The sequence below is a fragment of the Clinocottus analis genome, unplaced genomic scaffold, assembly GCF_023055335.1.
Source record: "Clinocottus analis isolate CAN_PGR_092001 unplaced genomic scaffold, fCliAna1.0.p SCAF_15, whole genome shotgun sequence".
Lineage (NCBI taxonomy): Eukaryota > Metazoa > Chordata > Actinopteri > Perciformes > Cottidae > Clinocottus > Clinocottus analis.
This window is the reverse complement of record NW_027175876.1, coordinates 10,269,293-10,292,079: the sequence shown is the minus strand read 5'-3', so window position 1 is coordinate 10,292,079 and position 22,787 is coordinate 10,269,293. Positions and strand designations below refer to the sequence as shown.

The window sequence follows — 22,787 nt, the reverse complement described above, 5'->3', positions numbered from 1 at the left end:
GAGCACGGTGAAGTGCTTCTCCGTATCTCATCACTGCGTCTGCACTGATGATGTAACCGGAGCCAACGCAGAGCCACGGGGCGGCCACGGAAACATTGGAGCGGTTTTTTTTAGTGTGTTTTGACGCACAGAACCTGAGCGTCCATCAGAGGGGCGGGGCCTCGCTCTCTCGCCCTCCCTCCTTCTCTCTCTCTCCCTCTCTCCCCCTGTGTGTGTGTGTGTGTGTGTGTGTTACATTGGCACCGGGCAGTGCCAGCCGGTGTGTTGGCCCGCCTCCCAGTAATGACTCGTGTGTGTGTGTGTGTGTGTGTGTGTCTGTGTGTGTGTTGGCAGCCTGGCATTGTCGCTCGCCGCGGGGCTGCTGAGTGTTACTTTCTGCTGGCAGTAATTTAATCAAATGGTAGATTACAGCTGCGTGGACTCATTTAAAATAATACACCTGCTCGTTCTGCCCGACAGTCATTACACTCGCCACAGATAACAATGACCGTAGTTGGGGGAAAAACATGAAAACACCACTATCGATTCATGTGGGTGTTGGATTGTAGACGAGAATTAAGAGGAGTTGTTGCAGTTATTTCTGGAGACCACAAAGGAAAGGAATTACTTAACAGAACAACCACAACCAGAAAATAAATGGACGACTGATCGTTATATAATCATTTAAGGGTTTATTTTTCGAGTAAAAATGCCCTCTTCTGGTGGCCCGACGATAACACCTTTTCGTAAGCTGACAGTTAAAAGGCATATTGCATATTTTGGATTTAGAGCCTCGGAATAAAGACACAATTCTTTCTTTATAATAGCAGAAGTTCTGCTATTTATTTAAATATGCTGATTTACCACTGCGCTGGTATTTGGGGGTTTAAAACAAGGGCCAGTGTTCGTGCACATGATAAAGCCTCCAATTAGTCCTGAAGCTTCTTTTTCATACCGGCTGTGTTCTGGAGATCAGCCGATACGTCGCAACGTCTTGGAGCCACGCCGGAAACAACTGGCACTGTAACTTCCCTTGGATTGGTGTAAATATTGTGTGAGTTCATATTACCTCACTTGTAACATAAACTTATATTGCGTGACACAAACCTACAGCCATCGCTGCAATTAGACAGTTTATGTGGAGCAGCTGCAGCTAATTATCAGCAATTTTCATTGCAGCAACATTTGCTCTCCTCTCGTAATTATGAGAACTGTGCCACGCTAATAAATAATACAACGTCTGAGACAGAGACGCTCGGTGGAAGTCTAGTTTAGAGTGTGTATTACTGTGTGTGTGTGCGTCTGTTTGTGTATAACACTGTGTGTGTGTTTTACACTGTGTGTGTGTGTGTGTATTACTGTGTTTGTGCGTGTGTGTGTGTGTGTGTGTGTATTACTGCATGTGTGTTCATTACTGTCTGTGTGTGTATTACTGTGTTTGTGCGTGTGTGTATTACTGTGTGTGTGTGTGTGTGTGTGTATTACACTGTGTGTGTATTACACTGTGTGTGTGTATTGCTGTGTTTGTGCGTGTGTGTGTGTGTATTACTCCGTGTGTGTGTGTGTATTACACTGCGTGTGTATTACACTGTGTGTGTGTATTGCTGTGTTTGTGCGTGTGTGTGTGTATTACTGTGTGTGTGTGTGTGTATTACACTGCGTGTGTATTACACTGTGTGTGTGTGTATTACTGTGTTTGTGCGTGTGTGCGTGTATTACTGTGTGTGTGTGTGTATTACACTGCGTGTGTATTACACTGTGTGTGTGTGTATTACTCTGTGTGTGTGCGGGCGCTCGTGCGTGTGTGTGTGTGTGCGTGCATGTGTGTGTGCATGTGTGTGCATGCGTGCATGTGTGCGTGCATGTGTGTATGTGTGTGTGTGTGTGTGTGTGTGTGTGTGTGTGTGTGTGTGTGTGTGTGTGTGTGTGTGTGTGTGTGCGTGTGTGTGTGTGCGTCTCACTCTGAGGCGACAGCAGCAGGAATGGGCTCCTCCAGTAACTCCAGACTGTGAAGAATCCAGAAGCAAAGCCACGGTCTGCTGGCGTCCAGACACTAGTACCGCACAAAGAGACAGCAGCGCACGATCAGATGGCTTCAGATGACACAGCAGTAAACAAGATGCTGCGATCCGTCAGTTAGAGACAGAGATGACGGTAAACAGAGCAGCAGAGGCCTCCAGGAGGAAAAACAACAGAATAAACCCACAGCACTTACCTCTGGTGCTTCTCATCAAAACAATACAGCAGTTTCATGTCTTTGTGCCGTTTTGACTTCATAATACAATGATTGTTATTTCCATTGCCAACATTGCTGCAAGGTTTAATCGGACATGTTAACACGGTCTGAAGTGACGTCAGAATGTCACAACGAGTGCCTTTCTCAGTCTTCTCGGAGCACGAATGGGAGAACGCAGCCGCTCTGTTTCACTGTCCGTCTGTCCTCAGGCTAGCCTCTGAGTGGACTGCATGTCTTTTGTGTTCATCACACACTTGAATGGCCATGAAAGGCGTTACAACCCGCGTGGTACTGTACCTCATAAGCATCTGATAAGTGCCGTAAGCCCTTCTTGAGATATTGGTAGTGTTGTTCCCGCAACAGCGCCGGCCTGAAGACCAAACACAGGACAGGAGGAGCAATTAGACCAAGAAGAGCAGATGGAAAGTCAACAGTTCAGACAAGAGGCTCAGTTCAATCCCTTTGTAGAAAATGATGTTCTTGGCCACACTTGTGTTTTGCTATTTTGAATTTCAAGTGGAGCCTCGAGTCATAACACAAAAATGAAAAAATGTTTTTCAGTCAGTTGTCCACCAGGTAATCTCTCTGCTCGCTTCCCACCTCACATGAAAGGCTTTGTACCTTCGTTTTTATTCAAATAAATAAATATTGTATGTGTAAATATTTATATTAAAATAAATATATATATAGCAAAAACCCACAGATTCAAAACCATTCCACCAAATGTGAGAGAAACAGGTTAAAACAAACATTTAACAGATACATAAAATAAATGCTAACACCAAGTCGGCATTTATTTTATTTATTTGCTGATATCTTTTGATGTACTTTGGCTCCACAGCTTTTTACTTTTCTCTTAGCAGGAAAGTATTCTGCTCCTTATTAAGAACAATTAAGAATAAGGAACATAAAATACTTTCAGATATCAAAATAATTACATTATTATAAGTTTTCTAAAAATGTGATGGCTCCTAAAAAATGTAAAACTATTTTAATAATAAATGGTTCTGACTGATATTGTTTTAACATTTTTATTGTTAATGTAACACCTTTCAGGTGGGTCTTCTTTCTCTTCTCAAACCCGATGATGTAATAATTAATGTAGCAATATAAAATAACGCCCGTCAACACAAAAAAAGGCTGATTTGAAAAATGTGTAATTGTTGCTGTTGCTGTTCGTTCTACTGTCACCTACTGGTGCAGAACTGCAACAGCCTATTCTGTAATTATTATTTTTAAAATATGTGTTTTGGGAGGAAAGAAATGCTCCACCACAAAGTAATAATGTAATTACAATATCAATCTTCAATATTACTTTATTGATTACCGGGGGTGAGTCATATTTTCATCGTGCTAAAGTCCGTGTGCTCCACAGGAACACACCGGTGTCGACAGGATGTGTGTTAGTGAGTCAAAGACAGCAGACACTCCTCCCTCCTCCCTCTTTTGCCACCCAGTCCCATTCACTGCCTGCCCTTTTCATGCCGGGGCGTCCGTAATTACGCTCTACCTACAAAGGGTTAGTCACAGATCGCTGTCCAAGAATTCAGAGCTGCAACACGACAACAATCAGAAGGGAGATGAAGCCCGGCGCTCAGCAGCTGAAAGCCGGTCCGCCCACCACGGTTATGCTCGTCAGACGAGGCTTCAGCACGGCCGTTTACGAGCCTGCCACTAAATCAAAGCCAAAACTTCACCCTCAGGTTCAGGGGGCAGCAATCTGACACAACGAGGCCAGACGAGGCCCTGAGAGGATGGACTGAGGGAGGGGAAAAAAGATTTCAGGGAATGTCACAGCGCGTGACTAAAGAAACCATGAAAGTAGACTAAAAGCTGCAGGTTTACCCTTTTCATGTAATTAAAATCCTCAGAAAAAATGCAAGATTATATACATTGTTTAATTCTCACCAGCTATATGGTTGTCACCCTCAGGTTCAGCAGAACAAACATCTACAACGAGGAGGGGGAGAGAGGCTAAATAATGAATACGTCCAACTGTCTCAACTTTTATCCACATGAGTTTGTCTCATACTGGTTTCAGTGACATATTTGGCTGATTTTGCAACTGCCAATTTTGTATTTTTTGGGAATAATGCAGCGGGATGGTAGGGTTGTGTTTCTGGTAATGTGAGACACTTACATTAACCTTAGTGTGTTGTATGAGTCTGAGTCTGATAAATGAGTCAGTATCTGTACCGGGGGCGGATTTTAGGTTGAATCAAAAAGTTAAAATAAGATAAACAAAGAAAGATATTCTCCACTGAAGGTATCAGTCTATAATATAAAAACATGTCTATATTGCTGGCTAGTCTGTATGTAGACAGTAAATTCACAAACAATCCTTAGCGCGTGGGAAGACAGATCCGAGAAAAAAATGTAGTGATTGCCCTCTGAAGGACTTCAAAAGATAGAACGGTCTCATAAAAGACTCCATTATTCCTCACGCATCACTTCGTCCTGCTTAATACCACTGTCATATTACCCCCATAAAATATATAATTACACTGTGATTTGTTGTAAAACTACTTGAATTAAGTGAGCAAGGCATCACCTGTTTTGCACCAGTGCTTGTGCAATATTTACGTCAATATTTGGTCTGGCAGATGTGGGTTGATCACACATGCGTACATTTCCGATTAAACTGCTAAAATGATGGCGAGCAACCAGGCCAGAAAATAACCAACACCTCATTTGAGCTTTTATCAAAAAAGATGTGGTGTTGAACTCAGAGTTCAGGGCCAAACAGGGGAAACGATCGCGACTAAATAAAAAAGGCACCGATGAACACGTTCACCTTCTTGTGGAACATTTCCCCCATTGGCTGCTACAAGCAGTGACATTCAGGTCCATGCAGTTGTCATAGAAATGAGATGAGTCACCCCATTAAAACGGGACTGATGACAGCTGATGGCAAGAGCAAAGTATGTGGGCTGATCAACCCACCCTTTAGAGAAACGGCCATCACACGTCTCCCTGCACGCAAACAGCAGGTGTTTGAGCCAATGAGCAATGTTCTTGGAAATCTCTCCTAATGGCAGCACATGTGTCCAACAACATGATTACGAGTCCTATGAATAAGTGATCCTCACTACTACAGCCACATATTGTACGACTAATTTGTTTCCGTGGGTTTGAAAATGCACTCTTTGAGGCTCAGATTGTAAACACTGCACGAGGGCCGTTATGATAGGATTTAATTGTACTAATATGTCCCACAGTTTACAGGCAAAGCTACCTAATTTCCTTTTTTAAAGATAATGCAGATGTACTTATCTTTGAAGAGTACTTCATTGATTTTGCATTGCACTCCTACAGGATTGTCCAACTCATGATGGACAGTTTTAAAATGGACGCAGCAGATATACCCTCACATTTCTCTTAATCAATGCACTATTTGATTCATTTATCTTAATAGTTAGGTCATCACATATTTGTGCCAGTGGTTTGGATTTCGATCTTTTCATAATGCATACATTAAATCTGATTTTTGTCAACATTTTGACAGCTGAGACAAGTCAAAGAAGCAACAACAACAATGTCTGGAGGGCAGAGTTTCTCTGGGAGGAGTAGTTGCTGGAAGAGGTTTTCTTTTCAGATGTTGGCGAGTACCGGTAAGCACTAAGCAATGTCTGACATCCTTACGGCCACAGATGTGAAAACAACTCAGATCTAATGGAACAGAAATTATTCACCATGATCGTGTGTCTTGGGCACCTTTCAAGTCTGGCGTTTTATTACAGTAAGAAACATGATGAAAATGCTGTGTGTAAAAGCCCAGGGCCACAATGGGAAAATAATCTGAGAAAAAGCCCAAAACAAAACTCTCCAAACTCAACCAGTCTGTGCTGCCGTTTGTTTATTTTCTCTCTGAATACTTACTGCGGTAAGCTGTGCATTTGCTTGTAAACACTGATGACTTCTTCAATGCTGTGTTCCACTTTTTTCTAGTGAAAACAAAAGAAACAGAGAAAAGAGGAGAGCGTTAACAGCATTACGAAGGTCAGTGTGAGCTAAAGATTAACAACAACAAAATGGTGAGTCAAAACTTAGTGGAACTGCAACCGGCAGAGAGAGCGGACTGATAATAATGTGATTTAGCCATCCTTATCATGCTGCTGCAGATGTGTCTATGTCGCCTGGAGGTTAGTCGGTCCTAAGAGGTGCCACTGGATCCAGCCTTGGGCCAGGTTTTGTCTCCGTTGTTGTGGATGGCATTAGAGAGTTGAGAGGAGACCCAAGGACTGTATCATTTTTATGTAGAGGTTTACTTTTTATAAAAGGCATGTCTGTCAGCAAAAACACAACAAATTGTGAAAAGCTAAGAGTATGTGCTTTTATTGTCTTACGTACACATTAAATATCGAGCACTGGGCTTTTAATTTGTTGGAGCAGTCAGAGAGCTTCAATGTGTCACATGCACATCCTGACATGCGTGTCCAACACAGCATGTTCATACTTCTTGAGCTCTGAGCAAAAGATGATTGCATGGACAGTCTTGGGATCTGAGGGGATGGCCATGTTTCAGTTAAAACAACAACGTTTCATATAACAAAATGTTGATATTGTCAATGTTTGGTAGAAGGCCCCTGATGTTTAAAAGGAACATCATTAGCGAGGCAAAGTAGCAAAGTGGGAACGGTAGATTCAATTTGATATTTGTAAAAGAGACACACTTTGTAGACTTCTAAGCCTAATTAAATAATTACGAATAACAGGAATGGCGAGTACAATTAACCGGATATAGTCAGGACTGGCTGCGGTGGGAGGATTTGCAGAGTTGGTACTGGGCCCTGGCTCCTCATGAACAACCAATTAGGCTGATGCTAAAATACCGGGGAGGTAAACAGAAGCAGTGGGTGACGCAGTGGGTGACGCGGGTTAATTAGAGCCAGGTGTGCAGAGGCGCGCGACACCACATGAGCGGTGTAGATGTGAGCCACGGCTCATTCAGGAAGCAGAACAAGTGCGTAAAGTCCCATTCACAGCAGTCCAGGCTCGACTTTGTGCGCTGCAGCGAGTCCAGGATCCTCCTGGATCTGGTTAGATTTGAGTTTGGAGATCCAACTTTCGATATATTGACCCAGAGCCGTCCAGGAAAGAGGCAAGTCTAGCTGACATTGATGGGAGAGAACTGCGGAGATGTTTGTAGCAGGCCCAATGCCAACAACAACAACAACAACAACAACAACAACCAAACAAACAAACAGAAAGATGTAATGAGATCCACCGGCGGGTGCATGACTGCTCAACGGAGCTCCACGTACTGGATAAGCAGGCAAGATGGTGATGCAAATCGATTAGAAGTGAAACGTACATGAGAAATGTATTAATAGCAAATCAATGAAGGTAATATGTTTAGAATTTAACAGATTGGCCCTTAATTGGATAACGTAGAGGCATATGGTTAAACTGGTTCACTGTTTTGGGGTGTATTAATGAGGTGGGACCGGGTTGAAGTCAAGACAGTAACGCATCTAACTTCATTGATCTGGAGCGTTTCCTCTTACGTCTCCTTAATGTATATGGGCGGCGTCTCTGTCTGCTAAACCAACAGCTAATTGAATTAATACTTAATCTCATTACGGAAACATCACAATGCTATAGCTAACTAAAAGTTCCCAGTTTGCCGACGAGCTAGCCGATGGACGCTAACAAGTGTCGCTCGACTGGAGCGAAGTGTGTGTCTCGTTTCTGCTCCACTTTTCTCTCAGACGCGCCTCCGTCCCGACCGGAGAGCTGCAGCGGCGTTAGCGGGGAGCCGCGTTACCTAACGCCGCTAATCTGCCGCTCCGCTCACCTGCTCCACCGAAGTCACCGTCTTCACCCCGTCATCCACGAACTTCTCCGCGGGGTGGAGCTCGTTGAAGCACCGCAAAGGCGTCGGGAAACCGTCCATGATGATGATTGTGGGACCCGTTAGCTGCAGGGCTGTGCGGGGAGTGTGACCGTGCCGTTAGTTTGTAGTTTGATAGTTCAGTTTCAGTGGACTCTGCTCACTTCCTGCTCGGCGAACGGAGGGGGGCGGAAACTGCGCGCACACCCGCTACGGCGGCTCCAAGGGATCAAACCTCTCTCTCATGGATACGTCTGACGCTCACAGCCTCTTGTAAAGGTGTTTTATTATAAACTGTGTGTAAACGAGTAAGTTAATGACTGTGTACGCGTTGCATTTATTTGGTGTTGCGTCACCGACGCCGTGAAATTAAGTAATTGCTTTATTTCTATCGTTAATCTGTTATGCATCAACGAAAACAAAACCGGAAGTGGTGTCACTGCCTTTACTAATAAATCATTTAAAAAGTCTATTACGCTAATGTGCTGTCAATTTAGCAAACCAACAAAACATGTTTCACAAATGCACTACGAGTCAGTAACAGTGTGGTTTGTGGTTTACACTAGTATCAAGCCAATGCATTTTGTTTGCAAGTAGGCTACAAAACATACTATCAAATATAAATCCAATGCTTCAAACAAATTATGTCCTATTGATAGAACACATTGCATGACATTTGGCATTATAATTGTCACAGATTGCACACAGAGTTTAAGGTGTGGTTTGATTTAAAGGACAGTGAGTGTCTGCTGGGGAATCTAATTGGCTGCCAGCTGAGGTACAGCTGGAACACTTTTGTTTAAGAGACTGGAGAGCAGATGATTTGTAAGAAACAGATGTAATAACATGGTGTGCGCTTTATAAACCATAATGCATATTATAATTGAGATGTAGTCAAGTTATCATATGAATTAATAAAGTACCATTCACTTAAATGCTACTTGACATGCAAATGACCAAATAGGCAAATATAGTATTTTAATTCACAGATGCAAATAACTGCTAGCTCCTTGCCCAACTGGGGCTCATCACAATATGTGAAGAAGAGATGTGAATTGGTGCATGCTCTTTTCCCATTATGAAAACCTCAAAATACCGTAAAACATTCACATGATAATCATGCAGTGATGTCTTCATAAGAATATATTGTGTGGTGGAGTGACTACGTCGGGTTGTTACTGAATTTGTAACCAAAACATTGATCTAATATTTTTACCACATAATCCAAAACGTTCTCATGAACATGCGGCTTTTATTTTGAAAACCATCACCGAAAGTGTTCTTTTGTTATCGGGTCTAACTTGACAATGGTCCACCGCACCCACTGGAAACTGGAGGCTGCATGGGAAGCCGGAGCATCCCTGTTTTGTCGCCCACCGACCCAGCGTCAGTGAACAAAAAGAAGCATCGCCAAAGCCTCATGTTGACCATTTGAGCAGACATGGGCTGCAGGCGGGGAGGGATCGGTCATCCATCGCTGAGTTAGCTGACTGGGGCTTTTAAAAACATTTTTAATTCAACACCACATCCAACACCATGGCTAAGCAGTACGATGTGCTCTTCCGACTCCTGCTCCTCGGAGATTCAGGGGTTGGGAAAACATGTTTGTTATGCAGATTCACGGACAACGAGTTCCACCCGTCTCACATCTCCACCATCGGTAAGACTCTGCTCCACCACCGGGAGTTATTCTTTGATTTGTATGAACCACCTGCGTTAATTAACCAGCCCGCTCGTTTTGCACGGTCCTCTAAACGCTTTCTGTTCATGTCGTTCGCGTATCAGCCTTTCTTCGTGGTCATTGGATTTTGTATTTAAATTCCACTTCAATATATTTAAAGCGGAATGTTACATAGGTTTTGTCTAGATTAAAAAATAATAGTGTATTAATCCTGGATAAAGAGAGTGTTAACTATAAATTCAGCGTGATTGCATTGGTTGGGAAGCTCTGAGGGGGAGGGTCCAACACTTGGCAGCCATGCAGATGAGTTTACCAACTATCAGCACTTGGCACTGCGACCAATGGCCATTTAAAGAAAGAACAGAAAAAGCACAATTTTTACATTTGGGAATAAGTTGAGTTTTGTGTCAAGCACTGACCGCTCTGGGTCTGTTAGGGGCTCCTGATCAAAATGATTGACAGTGTTATTTCAGTACGTTGTAACAAGCAGAATTATAACATGTTCAGTTTCACTGTTATCAATTTAAGTCTTAAATAATTTGGTGTGATGTTTGAGGAACCCCTGATTCCATCTTGATACTTTCCTGCAAAACCAATGTGAACCAAATATGACTGGAGTCATCAGACAATTAGATAGATATGTACTTTATTAATCCCCAAGGGGAATTTTTTTTAAATTAATCCGCAACTCCAGTTTGATAATTAGTTAATTGATTTAAGTTGTTTTTCAAAAATAACATTGTGTTTTCTAATGTTGGATGGACGAAAAAAAGGAAAACAAATGCTCCTCCACATTAATTCAGAGTACAGAGTGAACCAACAGTACCTCTTCCTAGTTTTGGTCATGGATTTGCCACATACCTGAAGCTGACTATTGACTCAGCAAAGCTGAATCAGCCTCTTTCCTTATGAGTATGAGCTGTGCAGTCTATTACCTCCATAGTTAGGATTCAGAGCATGACAGTCGCATTACCGGGCTTCACTTTGAGGGGAGGGAAATAAGGATGTACAGTAAGCCGCCGGGTTTCCTTCATATGCTGCAGTTGTCTCTTATCTCTCTCTGTGGCAGCTGTGCGGCCGCGTGTCTGTTTAAGGGTGTATTCACTTCATAGAGAAGTTTTCCCCCAGTAAGCTCATATATTATTTGTGGTGGCAAATACTTTCTGACATTGTCATAATTGGATCAAAAATGCAATACAGATATCGGTGTGGCTCGAGTGAGACGTTGAAGTCCTGGTTTTGATGGATAGCTGACTCTTTTTGTATTTAAGATATGTTTTCTGAGTAAGGTCAAAAGAATAAGTCATGAAGCTGGCCCTCCGGCTGGGATTTACAGACAGATGTGCCTGAAAAAAGCTGACAGAAAAGGCTAATTTCATTGTTTATTTTAGGAGTCACTGCTGTGTTTGCATGGATGCTTTTATGGTCAATTTAAAGTCTTCCTGATGATCAAGCTCTCTGTGAACTCCTGCAAACACCCCACATCAACACTTTGACTCTTCTGCTCATCACAGTGCACTTTAAAGGCTTTTTGTCTTCTCCAACCAACAATGACACAGTATATACTCAGACTAAAGATTGCTATTTGAAGTCGTGCCCCTATAAGACGCTCCACAGGACGCTTCCTCCCAGTAGAGTCATGCTCACATAATTGCAAACCTGCATGTTGTGATCTGTTTGTGCTCTTGTTGCCGTGTAAGTGTTCACGAGGCGATTGGACGTGGCCATTCGGCCGAATAGTTGTGAACAGCAGACTGTAACGGACGTGCAATAGTTCAAACTAAACAAGCCACAGACTGAGAGATCATAAGCGACCACCATCGGTGCTCTCCTGCGGAGGATCAATAAATAATTTCCTAACCTTCATGGTTGCAGAGGGATATAAATTCTCTTCAATGTCCCCCTCACGGGTAGCTCCATAATTCATCAGTTTCAGTTCCAGTCCACTTGCTCAGTTTTTGCTCTTAATTATCTCAAAAACGGCTGCGATCTCTCTTTACAGGGGGTTGATTCAACAGCGTTCATCTGTATACATTAGAGGAAAATAGTCTTATTTCGCACCACCTGCAGTTATGCATGAAAACAAAACCAAACAATTCAGCCGCTGAGAAAACAGAGTGACGATGAATAGGAGCGGTAAATGACTCCCTCTCAGCCACAAGAACGTCATTTCAGATCAGCCTGTCACACCAAACTCTGAAAACCTCTTTTCTATGGAAAGTGGAGCGAAAGGGCCAGGATGTTAATTTGACAACTAAGTGGCGTGGCTCATGGCAGGACAGTGTTTGGGTCCTGTCTATAGCCTGGCAGTTTGAGAATGCAATGTTCCTTTTGCGTTTATTTTAAACGTCCCTCGGCATGTAATTACTTTTTGGCATTTTATGACAGGTCAATGGGAAACGTTTAAATTGATATAGTAAATGGTCTATGAAGGCTACATGAAATTCAGCCGATATGTTATATTTTAACCTTAAGTGTCTGGTAGATTATTTCTGGAATCACTCAAGAAGTTCAAGACAGCTCAGCTTGTATTCAGACTATCAAAGAGTCAAAACCACAGTGTGAGACCTGCATGCAAATCCACCGTTGTTGATGCACCAAGACTTTTTGACAATAAATGGGATACTCTAAATAGAACAATAAATAGCACCTCTGGCTTTACAGTATCAACAAAGGATGTGACTTCTTCCCTAGTTACAGCTAACTCTAAAATAAAAGCTCTAACTTCTACTCCCCTTCGAGATCTGAGAAATCAAACTAGTCCAGACTCTCTGGCCGCAGGTGTTCTGATAATACACCATCACCCATCCAGGTATCAGACTTCATTTTAACAGGTCACTCTGTTCATAAGACTTCCATCTGGGCCAGAGAGCGTACATTTCTCTGGCAGAGAGCAGCTGTAGAGATGATTTATTAATGCTATTCGAGTTTAATCTTCCTCACCGTTACCTTGGCGGTCTCGTGACCGGCGCTCCCGGCTGTCACACCGCCTATAAAGTAGGAACCCAGCCCTCTATCATAGCTCAATAAGCAGCTGTCCACCTGGTCTCAGCCCAGTGTTGTATGGTCTCAGCCCAGTGGCGTTATGGTCTCAGCCCAGTGGCGTTATGGTCTCAACCCAGTGTTGTATGGTCTCAGCCCAGTGGCGTTATGGTCTCAGCCCAGTGGCGTTATGGTCTCAGCCCAGTGGCGTTATGGTCTCTGTCTGGTCAAACACTGCTTGACGAGTTCATTTGTCTAAAGGGCCGGGCATTGGGACACAGCCGCCACACGTCTCACACAGTTATCGAAGAAATCAGCGGCGCTGTCTCAGCCTTGACTTCCCCCTGAATAAATGAATGGCGTGATCTCATTTTTTTTCTATCTGCTATCTTTTTAAAAGACATTTTTAAAGGTGTGTACAATGCAGGATATTTTACAGCTGATAAATAATGTCTTTGCTTGACATATCTTTGGTTCTTTGTACTGACTGGCTTATCAGTCGGGTAAAGTAAAGCCTGAAGTTTAAAAACAATGTAATTTCTCCCTCTTTGGTTTTCACTTTGTGTTATTCTTTAGGAAGAGAGAGTCATTCTTACTAATAAGACGACTCCTCTGGTTGCAAAAAGAAGTCAGTTCTTATATAAGTCTCTGATAAAATGATCCTACTTCTCACTTGATTTATAACCTTGGTACACATTGTAAGCGTGAGTTTCTATCTAAATGTCTTCTTCCATACTGCATGATGTTCATTTAGTAAATCATGCTTTTGCATTTTGAGCACAATAGACAATAAAGCAGGGTATGCTTTTGGGCTTGCCGACTACCTTGTGATTGACAGGTCGCTATGATGGCGTACTGGGAGTTGTCTGTGTTTTAGTCTTTGAACTTGAACCCTTTCCCAGGCTGTTTTCAGTTCATTAACTGTAACTGTCTTGTTCAGCATTTCTTGTTGTTTACCCCCTTGTGTCGCTACTGGTTGCAAAAAAAACAAGAGCCCAGACTACAATGCCAAAAATACTGTACTCAAGGCTCCAGATAGCCATCCACAAACCAAAGGATGGCATCGGTGACATCATCCACTTGAATACAGTCTGGCCTTCAATGCTGAGGCACACGGGTCTGGAATGAAACAGCCACTATGAGTCATTGTACATGTTTCAAACAAGAGGCCAATACAAAGCCTAACTATTTTTTCCAGGTTGATCACAAATTTTTAATTTAATTACTAAAGTTTGTCCCTGGTCCTGCTGAGCCCTCAAGACGGCTGTCGGCTGTCCTCTGCTCGTCGTCATGGATGACAACCCCATCCATCCATTAGTGAGCCTGTCGCCATCACCTGCAGCACACTGACATGTGTCACCACCTTGTAGAGCGGCGCGCCGTCATCCTTCTCATTTGTCAAGTCAATTTTGGGCGTGTACCCATTAGTTTCTACATGGCTTTCACACTGCTGATTGTGAAAAGCTGCCGTGTTGAATTATCTGCTGTCTCTCCGTGCTCGTCTCCATTGTCACAGTTCCCTCTGGAGAGGAGAGGGAAGATTTTTTTTTGATTTTTTTCAAGCAAGCTTTAACATTATTTAAAGCCATAACAACAATCATGTCTCTTAAACTTGTCACTTGGAACTTCCGCCAGTCTGAAGTGTACGGTTTGGTTTACCATTAACTTTAGTTTTAGTTTCAGTTTACATTTTAAAACCTACAGAGGATTGTGTTACTTCGTAGACCCATCTGACTGAATCCAGATATTGCCTCCATCACACTGAAAGCTGCTTTTGAGTGAAGTATTTTTGGCACCTCTAATCTGTCCTGTAACATTTCTGACTTTCTACACGTCTTCTGCCGATTGAGATTTTGTTCTGTTGTGATGGGAACACTCAGGACAAGTGAAATATAAAACCCCTCACAAAGAGACATGTTTTCATACCTTCACAACAGCGTGCTGGGTCATTCATTGTTTGCATTATGTGGTGCGCAGTGCACCTGGTTCCATAAAAGAGCCTCATTTTGCTTGATTGCTATAAAACAATGCAGAGCAATCAGAAGGCTGCAAATTCAACTTGTTTATTTAACAGCTGGAAGCAGACAATGTGGGCCGCAGCATCTTTTGTTTATTGTTAATATAACTGAAAAGATAGTCGTTTGGGAGACATGCTGCTTTTTATTTGTCCTCAGAAGACCTGCCGGTGGAGTCCTCTTGATTTATTTCTTCACCTTCCCGATGTGGTCCACCCCCTTGTTGTAGACGCACGCTGCACAGCTGAATAATCCATTAGAACATAGCTGCATTTGCTCTTTAAATCATGCTGTTTGCATGGATGGCATTTGACTGGAGCTTTATACACTGATAATACAGCTGGACAGTGACGCAGAAAGACTGCCTCTTTTTCACGATCTCCTCTGAAGCCTTGGACAAAGCCAGCGACTGATTGTTACCCTGACCTTTCACTTAGCCTGAATGCTCTCTAGTCAAATGCAAAGGCCGCCTCACGACTTAAATGAGGCCTCACGCTGTCTAGTCAGTGCAGCGCCAGCCTCTGGGGTCTCCCCTTGACTCCAGCTTGTTTTTAACAAACAATAAAACCAACCAGGTCAGCCTATAGCTCGTCTATCAGCTGTTTCTGCAGAATAGCAGCTGTAAAATAACACAAACGGCCGTTCTGATGTGAATCGATTGGACTCAGTAGCTCTGTCTCTGAGGGCTGTGACACACGGGTGCTGAGTGTCAGGGTAATTGGGATGAATTGTTAATTGATTTCTGAGGGATTAGTGTGGTGTATAAGAAGCCTGTGGGTTTGCTTTTTAATGACTTGGATGCAATAGTCTGAGGAGACCGTCATGAAGAAAAGACAGGAAATAAAAATTCAGTAAAGGCAGGGTCAATGGTGAAACTGACATTTTCATTCCTAGTTGTGTCTCGTCAAGATGAATGTTTATTATTGCCATTGTTTGTTATTATTGTTGGGAACGACTGTTGAGAACAACGAGGTAATGTCATTAATATGGAAGGATTATAATAAAGAGCAAAGAAATGTAGATGGCCTCTTCCCGCCTGATGGCAGGTACTGAGTACTTTGATCTTCTGTGGAATTAAAGTTAAGATTATACCATTGCATATATTTTACACATGCTGAGGTTTTCTTGGCGGATTCTCATATTATATTCTGATTTCATTAAAAAAAAATGTTTCTGGGGAAGTAATAATTTTAATATATGGTTTAGCATTTTGTTGTAAAAACATTCAAATATTTAGCAGCAGCCCCAAATAATAAGCATTTGCAACCTATTTTAATATATCTTCTGTCCTTCAAAGAGGAACACAAGATGAGTCTTGATAGAAATAAAAAAAAATTGGCGCTGCTGCCTCTGATTTTCTGTCTATAAACAATATCACACTCAGCCGTTTGAAATGGATCAAAGATCACTGAAGCGAGCGTGACCCCCGTCCTTCATCTCTACTCTGCTTATTTTTCTCTCATCTCTTCCTCTGTGGTGTTACGCATCGCTCGGCTATCGTTTTGCCCTCCTCCCCCCCCCTCTTTTCAACTCCCGTGCGATCGATGCAGAGAACTGAACTAAACGAGGACTCGGATCATTAGCCCAAACTCCTAACAGCCCGATTATACAGGGGTGGCGTTTATCCTCCCTATGATGTTACAAAGCTGCAGCAGAGAGCGGTGAACCTCTGTCTGCAGAAGACGCGCCGGGTTAATTGATTTCACTCAATTATTGAGTGGACGGCCTTTTGAGAAGATCCAGAACATTCAGTCTGAATACAGTTGGCGCTCCTCTGTGAATGCTGCGTTTCCTTACCATGCCTTTCCTCTCTTGCAGGAGTCGACTTCAAAATGAAGACACTAGTAATAGATGGTATCAAAGTACGGATACAGATATGGTAAGACGGGGGCATGGGATGCCTCGCTGGAAGGCTGTGCAGGAGATTAACAAAATGTTAGATATTACACGACGGTTGCTGTGATGGACAGGATATTATTCATTTGTAAATCTGAGATCACGATCAGGCTCGTGTTCAGTGCATGTTCTTTGTATTCGTGGCAGTTTTTGCTACGTGGAAAAATGAAAAATTCTACAATGACAAACTTTTAAACTGATAGTATTTTGTAAACTCATTCAAGTAGTTTTAGACTGTTTACATTTAACTACTTTTTAGGGCAATTAAATGATAGTACTTTCACAGGACTGGATTGTGTGTCCAGTCACGGACCTTCTGCTGTTGTTAGCGTTTATAAACCGTTGGCTTTTCCTACATTTGATTATAATGTAGTTGTCATGCATTGATGTTATACAATTAAAGAAGAAAAAACGTTTTTGTGTGTTTTTTATTTTACGTATCACATTTGTTATAGAGATACAGGGTTCACATTAGACAGTGACAAAAATATTTAAACATTTTAGCCGTCGGATCAATTCAAGAGGACTTATGACTTTTAGTAACTCTATAAACAAACTTCCCTGATCATGTTGTGATATTCTAATCGCACAAAATCGCTTGTTGTCTTTCCAGGGACACTGCGGGCCAAGAACGATACCAGACCATCACGAAGCAGTACTACAGACGAGCGCAGGTAGATGACCTCGACCCTCCTCCATTGACTCTGACATTAATGAAACATTGTCACTAACACGTTTAAATCAAATCACTCAGTTACAGCAACAATATGTTGATGTGCTTCACACCTGTCATCACGTCAGGTGCTTCCATGAACCATTTTGATGTTTTTAAAGGGGTCTCTCATGGATCAAAGTTGAGACATCTAGCAGCTATAACATGTGGTGTCAGAGTGGAGGATATTGGGAGTAGCTCTCCAGAGCAGACCCACTCACCAGCAGCACTCTGACATTGTTGTATGGACGTTGGCATTGGCCTTTGGCTGTTAAAGCGTTCAAACTGGCTGACATCAAATTGTCCATTTACCAGAAGCTCCTAATGAAATTATGCCCAGTTCCTGTATTGCGTTATAAAAATGCCCATCCTGCCAGTGGCGGTCTGGTTTTTATACAGTCATATTGTGTTTTTTTCCACACGTATCGATTTTAAAATGCTGCTTTTTAAGCATCGAGAAACCAAGAACCCTCTTTAAAAATGCTTTAAAATGCACCGGTTCTCTCTTCAGGGGATCTTCCTGGTGTATGATATCACGAGTGAGCGATCCTTCAAACACATCATGAAGTGGGCCAGCGATGTGGATGAGGTGAGTCACAGAGATCAGGGATTTACGATCAACAGGCAGCAGAAAAAGGCTCAAACCGACACAACCACTTACTGTGCAGAGGCCTCAGGTTGACAAAGACCAGCTGTCTGACACGGTCTGATGAAAACCAAATGCTTCGGCCTGACGGATGAAGCCTTGCTGTGTTTATTGTGTTTCATCTTCATTGTCAAATATCTGTCGTCATATAGTGCAGTCATTGGAAGGAGAATCATTTTTCCTTTCGCAGTCACATTTTCCTATCGCTTTCGAAGGCTTCGGGAAGCAATCTTGTCTGCCCTGCTTCCGCTTGTCATTTCCCAGATGATTTTATTGTATTAATTTAGTCATGATGGACCTAATTTCCTCTATGGGTCTGCCTGAATATACACTCTGTGGATGTTGGCACACTTCCAGCATTCTTTTAATCTAGGTCTCATTTCCTGAGCGCTGTGTTTTCTCCCCTCTGCATTCTCTTGACATTTGCAATGTCTCTCTACTTTCCTATCTGTTTAATTTAGTTTTCATTATTCCTCCATATATTTACATGACAAAACCCTGCAGTACGCTCCTGTGAAGGTCCGGAAGATCCTCGTGGGGAACAAGTCGGATGAGGTGGACAAGAGGCAGGTGGCCACAGAGCAAGGTATCAAGGTGGGTCAATCACTAGCTCAGCTACGTCATGTTTTTTAGATCCATGGCACCCCAACCCTTTAATCAATCATGCTTTAAAATACATTATTATGATGCTGGTTTTCTTTCAGTTAAATTAGTTAATTGAAAACTTGTAGCCATAAGATTCAGTTTGGGTTCTGAAAGAAATTAGGCTCAAAGTTTGACTAAAAGGGTTTTTTTGCCTTGAGGCAGAGCGCTGCTTTCCTAGCTCTCTCTCTCTCTCTCTCTCTCTCTCTCTCTCTCTCTCTCTCTCTCTCTCTCTCTCTCTCTCTCTCTCTCTCTCTCTCTCTCTCGTTCAAAATGATGCATCCAGCACCTCTATAGCTAACTAATTAACATATTATAACTTGTTTAATCTGCAAATGGAAAAATTACAATTTGGCATTTTAGAGAGAAGTTATGTGCTGTTACAAACAACAGTTTATCGGTCCGAGTGCAGCGCCCGTCCAGAACGTGCAGCGTTCTCAAGAACCGCTCAGCCAAACAACTTCACGCTGTCGATCGGATGAAATGGCTGTCGAGAAAATTGAAGGACAACAGACAGACGGACGTATACAAAGAGACTCCTTCCATTAAATCAGATCACAGCACTTCTGTGCAGAATTTAGCTGACGCTTTTATCCAAAGCGACTTACAATAAGTGCATTCAATCATAAGTACAAACTCAGAACAACAAGAATCAACTACAAAGTGCTATCAATCCGTGCCATTAAAGTGCTACTAAAATGCTACTTTCCTTATTCAAGGTGTAGTCGAAAAGGATGTTTTTTAGTTTGCGATGGAAATTGTAGAGATTTTCTGCTGTCCTGATGTCAAAGGGGAGCTCATTCAACATGTCAGCAGTATTAGGCCTATTTTTTAACCTTGGAGAGAGTCAGGACAATTGTATCATCCTGCTTCAAGTCTCAAGCTAGGCTGATTGCCTCCTGTCTAACTCCATCCTTGTTGCATATGAGAGTGGTATCGATCTTCTCTTGGCAGGAAAGTAAACAAGACTATTTACTAAAATGTTGAACTGTCTCTTAAAAGAGGTACTTATCCTGGGTTCCCCAAAAGCTTGTCGTCATGTGTAATCATCATCAGGTCCGTGTCTATTCTATAAATGAGCTGTAAAAACCATCCGAAGCTGACCGCCGGCAGATATCACTGCGCCTATGTGAAAACAATGTGTAATTTGTCTGTGCTTTAAAAAAGAACAAAAGAACCTTTTTTTTTTACCCAGTAAAGTAAATGTTTGCCTGTTTCTGTCTTGCAGCTGGCCAAAGCTTACGGAATGGACTTCTTTGAGACAAGTGCCTTCACCAACCAAAATATAACAGAGGTGAGGTGATCTGAACTCATGACATGTTATGAATGCAATGCATGCAGTCATGGTTATATGGTAGGAAGAAATCACTTCATATGATTAAATAAAATGTAATGCCATTGCACTGCAGACTATGCAATTGAAGGAGTGAGACCGACACCCCTTGTGTCTTCTACTGAGTTATCAGACATCACCTTGAATAATGACTGCATCTTCTCTCCCTCAACCTGTGCCTGTGTTTCCCTCCAAGACTTTCACACGATTGGCTGAACAGGTGCTGGCAGCCAATAAAAAGGACCTGGATCTTCTCCGGATGAGTTCTAATGACGAGATTAATCTTGCTGCTCTGGAGGAAGAGGAAGGACTCTGTGACGGTGCGGCGGGCGATCAAGGCAAAGGCTGCTGGTGTTAAAGAAACAAATAAAATCAGATAACCTGTTATCGCCAGACACTTTGCACACTCCAGGCAAAATGTTTCTTTTTGTCGGTAGTTGAAACAAAGAGGAACATTGAGCTGCAATTGTCGATCCTCTGTTTCACGTGCCAAAAAAGCTAACGAGCCATTTGAGAGTAGTTTCAAGGACAAAGAGGCAAACATTTTGCCTCACAGTGCCAAGTGTGTGGTGGATTAACCAACTGACGGTCCAAATGTCAGTGGGAACCATTGTTCATTGTCTAAAGCACTAATTCCTGCTCCGTTCAGTGTGTCCTGGATGTAATCAAATACAAATCCATGTCCTCTACACATTCTGCAATTGACCCACAGTCGAAAGCACTGAACACAAAGATAAGATTGTATCATCGTTTCTTACAGAATTTGTACAGATGTTCAGATGTAGAAACTGGGGATTGACTTGGAATTGTCCGCCACTGACTTGAAACGTTTCTCAATGTTGTATTTCACATAGCTTTTCCAAGAGCTGTCTCTTATATTGATCATAGGGTCGGTTGCCTTGCAAATCAACAATGTGATTGATTCCATTTGGCCTTCTTCCAGCCCTTCAGTGTTTTCCCTTATGTGAGAATTGGCTCCTCTGCACACATCGCCTTTCTACTGTTGAATGCATTTGATGTAGTGTGAGAATTTGACCACAAGAGGGTGCTACGTGCATTGTGAAAACTGCACATACAATGGAGCGTTGCCATGTGTTTAATTATGCTATTTTGCATTTGTTCTTGGTTGTAATTGCACTTGCAGTGACTACCTTTAATGCGATGAAAGGATTCTAGATATATGCAGCAATTTTATTATTTCCTTTTATTGTTTTTATGCAACTATTGGCTAAGGACATACGTTTTGCAGCTTGCAGTATCATCCATGTAAGACCACACACCGCGCTCTGATAATGACACCAGTAAAAGTCGTTAACTGAGGGAAACATTGAGAGCAGAACGATTACATTTCCCTGTAGCAAAACGGAAGATATTTTTCATTTTATAGTCTTTGTTTATTCCAGAAAATATATAACACAGATAGTTTGATAACTGCCCATTGCATTGTACATACCAGGTTTTTCAAAGCATTGTAGATTGGTAGAATCACGAGTGCAACATTAATTTAATGTATTTTTAGAGGGCTGTATAAAAAAAAGTCCATTCAGTGATATTCTGGTCCGAAATAATTTCCTTTGTGAAGATAACAATGTCTTTCTGTCATTTTCTCGCTGTTTTGTACAGAGTTCAGTAGAGATGCCATTTATTCCTCCCCCTCAGACTTCAAAGGGGAAGGGTAAAGTTTTGCATGCAATCCACTCTTCTTTCTTTTCTTTTATTGCAACTTCAATGAAGTTAATCATCAAGCGACCATACAAGCATAGCATTTGACCAGAGTTGCCTGTTTGAGACTTAAACAGATTCACCATCACTGGAAGAAATTTGGCAAAAAAACAATTCTGCAAAATGCAAATATTAAATGCTCCTCAAACCCGTTGTTGATCTGTGCACAGTGTGAAATGACAGTGTGTTGTACTGAATGACGTTCTGGACTAAGCTCTAGATACACAACGTATCTGTGTTTTCAAGAACTACTTTTCTTTCTTTTAAACTACTTCAACTTGTATTTGTGGAACTATATTACATGCAACATGTGAAATGCAACATGTTGTTCTGGAAGAAAAGATGTCAGATGTTTCTGAGTAAATACTTGCAGATAAATGCCTCGTCGTCATGGTTATGTCGAGACCCAGTACTCCCTTGATATGAGACGGAGATGCCGTACATACTGTTGCACTGTAACAAGTACTGAATGTCCTCACACGAGCACATGATCTATGGTACAAACGCAGTAGGATGCGTATGCATTGAGTTCAACGTGACGCATTAACGCGTCACGTTGAACCAGTGAACATGGTGGTCAACTCAATCCCAATGGTGGGCTATTTTTTGTCGAATCACCCAATCTGTGGCTGAATATCATCATATTGTGGATGTTTTCATATTCACAAACGGAAGGGCGGCTTTACAGGAACTATTTATATCCTAATTGCACCTCTAGATGACAGATTCACTCAGTTATCTTCTGTGTTCGTCAAGGTTTGCGTTTAGAGTGTAAGACACTTAAAATGTGTCATAGTGAGAGAGTTATTAGTCACTTATAGTGTTACAAAGGAAATATTTACAACAATAACCACACGATCATGCTATTGCCATCTGGTGGTCACTTGTATTAATATAACTTTAATACTTTAGATAAATTAAAGCCCACTTTATTCCTAAAGCCCTTTAAAGCCTTCACTGTTCAGGACCCGACACATAATGAAGTTCACACACTTTATAGTAATATGTAATGAGTCGTCGGTGATGGGGTTTTCTCAGTGAGAATTATAGAAAAAAAGCTGCAAAGCTTTTGTTCATCACCTCATCTGAGTTGTTAATGTTGTGAACTCA

The 22,787-nt window shown here is 42.1% G+C and overlaps 2 protein-coding genes across 2 annotated transcripts in view; one reads left to right on the top strand and one right to left on the bottom strand.

Annotated features, from left to right (window-relative positions):
• Positions 1-8,222, bottom strand: part of fntb (farnesyltransferase, CAAX box, subunit beta) — a 16,388-nt gene extending 8,166 nt beyond the window's left edge. The window contains exons 1-4 of the mRNA XM_068577605.1: positions 8,013-8,222; positions 6,095-6,159; positions 2,513-2,585; positions 1,941-2,032 (exon numbers count right to left, since the gene is read on the bottom strand). Coding sequence (XP_068433706.1) covers positions 1,941-2,032; positions 2,513-2,585; positions 6,095-6,159; positions 8,013-8,111 — 329 coding nt within the window. The 5' untranslated portion in view covers positions 8,112-8,222. The remainder of the gene's footprint in view (positions 1-1,940; positions 2,033-2,512; positions 2,586-6,094; positions 6,160-8,012) is intronic.
• Positions 8,223-9,359: 1,137 nt separating this feature from the next.
• Positions 9,360-22,044, top strand: rab15 (RAB15, member RAS oncogene family). Its single transcript, XM_068577153.1, has 7 exons — positions 9,360-9,708; positions 16,545-16,605; positions 17,236-17,296; positions 17,846-17,923; positions 18,485-18,574; positions 19,851-19,916; positions 20,152-22,044. Exons 1-7 carry the CDS (start codon positions 9,585-9,587, stop codon positions 20,311-20,313), a joined length of 642 nt encoding a protein of 213 aa, XP_068433254.1. The 5' UTR covers positions 9,360-9,584; the 3' UTR covers positions 20,314-22,044.
• The last annotated feature ends 743 nt before the right edge of the window (positions 22,045-22,787 follow it).